Source organism: Drosophila novamexicana, unplaced genomic scaffold (genome assembly GCF_003285875.2).
Source record: "Drosophila novamexicana strain 15010-1031.04,08,12 unplaced genomic scaffold, DnovRS2.1 tig00004554-arrow-pilon, whole genome shotgun sequence".
NCBI lineage: Eukaryota > Metazoa > Arthropoda > Insecta > Diptera > Drosophilidae > Drosophila > Drosophila novamexicana.
The window spans coordinates 2,895,703-2,897,171 of NW_020825051.1; the positions used below are offsets into that span (position 1 = coordinate 2,895,703).

Consider the following 1,469-nt stretch of genomic DNA (forward strand, 5'->3'; position numbering starts at 1 on the left):
CGCATTTAGAAAGGGTCATGAAATTTGCAGGCTGGATTCCGCCACTGAATGGCACTCGCTTTTACTGGTTATATCGCGCTTGGAGTGTACTTGCAACAACATTAAGCGGAATCTATGTCCCCTTTGGATTCTTTGCAAGCTATATAATTAATTTTAGCAGCTTTACTCCGGGAGATTTTCTAACTTCAGTACAGGTCGCTTTCAATGCGGCTTGCCTATTTGTGAAGATCGTGATACTGATACCAAATGTGTGGCGTTTTCAGAAGGTAAAAGATCAGCTCGACATAATGGATAAACGATTAGTTCTAGAGGGAGAAGCCATTGAAATACATCGTTGCGTCATTCGTTGCAATTCTGTTTATATGGTATATCAAACAACATACGCTTCGTACGCCTTATTGACCTATCTTAGCTCTGTTTTGACTGGATCAACACCTTGGGGAATTTACATTCCCTTTGTGGACTACCGCTCAAGTACACACAGCTTGTGGTTGGCTGCTACCTTTGAACTTATTGTCGGATCCGGGGCAATCCTATTAGACCTATTGGTAGACATATATCCGGTGATTTTTGGCATACTCCTGAGAACCCATATTCAACTTTTAATGCAGCGTGTAGCAAGATTGCGTGAATTTACTAGTAAAACCGAGGCTGAGACCTATGAGGAGCTGGTTAACTGTGTCAAAGTACACAAAAATATTCTGCAGTATGTAAAGAAAACTCGTAAAAGCTCAAATGAAAATAATTTTGATTTCAGGTATTCTGACATTCTGCGACCAGTCATATCAGGCACCATATTTGCCCAATTTCTGGCCATTGGCCTGTGTCTGGGCCTATCAATGGCTAACTTATTGTTCTTTTCGAACATCTGGACCGGGTTGGCTACATTTGTATTTATTTTCGTGCTGATTATCCAAACTTTTCCCTTTTGTTTCATCTGCGAGCTAGTTGAGGACGATTGCATTGGCTTGACCAATGCAATATTTCATTCCAATTGGATAGGTGCAAGTAAACGGTATAAGACAACTCTGATCTACTTTCTACAGCAAACTCAGCGGACGATTACCTTTATTGCTGGAGGTATCTTTCCGATCTGCATGAAAACTAACATTGAGGTAAGACATAATATCGCTAGAAAGAAAACTGTGACAGTAATTGGTTGTATTTTCCTTTCACAGATGGCCAAGTTGGCATTTACTGTGGTAACTGTCGTTAAGCAAATGAATTTTATTGAAAAACTTAAGTAAAGTTAATTTATTTCTATTTTTCCACATAATGCTTCACTTAAATTTGCTCTGAACAACTTTTTCGAATCAAGAAAACTACGGCACTTTAAAAAGAATAAATAAATAATCTTAGGTGAATTTATAACAATGCAAGCCAAGGCACCAGTTTTCTAGTCATAGAGCTGTTTTTTAATACACTTTTTAACTATAAAGACCAAGATAGAACATTTATTACTAGAGGAT

General features: G+C 38.2%; 1 protein-coding gene across 1 annotated transcript; it reads left to right on the forward strand.

Moving 5' to 3' along the window:
* Window positions 1-287: 287 nt before the first annotated feature.
* On the forward strand, window positions 288-1,261 carry LOC115769464 (odorant receptor 42b-like). The gene is made up of 3 exons (XM_030714277.1): window positions 288-706; window positions 758-1,115; window positions 1,179-1,261. Exons 1-3 carry the CDS (start codon window positions 288-290, stop codon window positions 1,245-1,247), a joined length of 846 nt encoding a protein of 281 aa, XP_030570137.1. The 3' UTR covers window positions 1,248-1,261.
* Window positions 1,262-1,469: the final 208 nt, after the last annotated feature.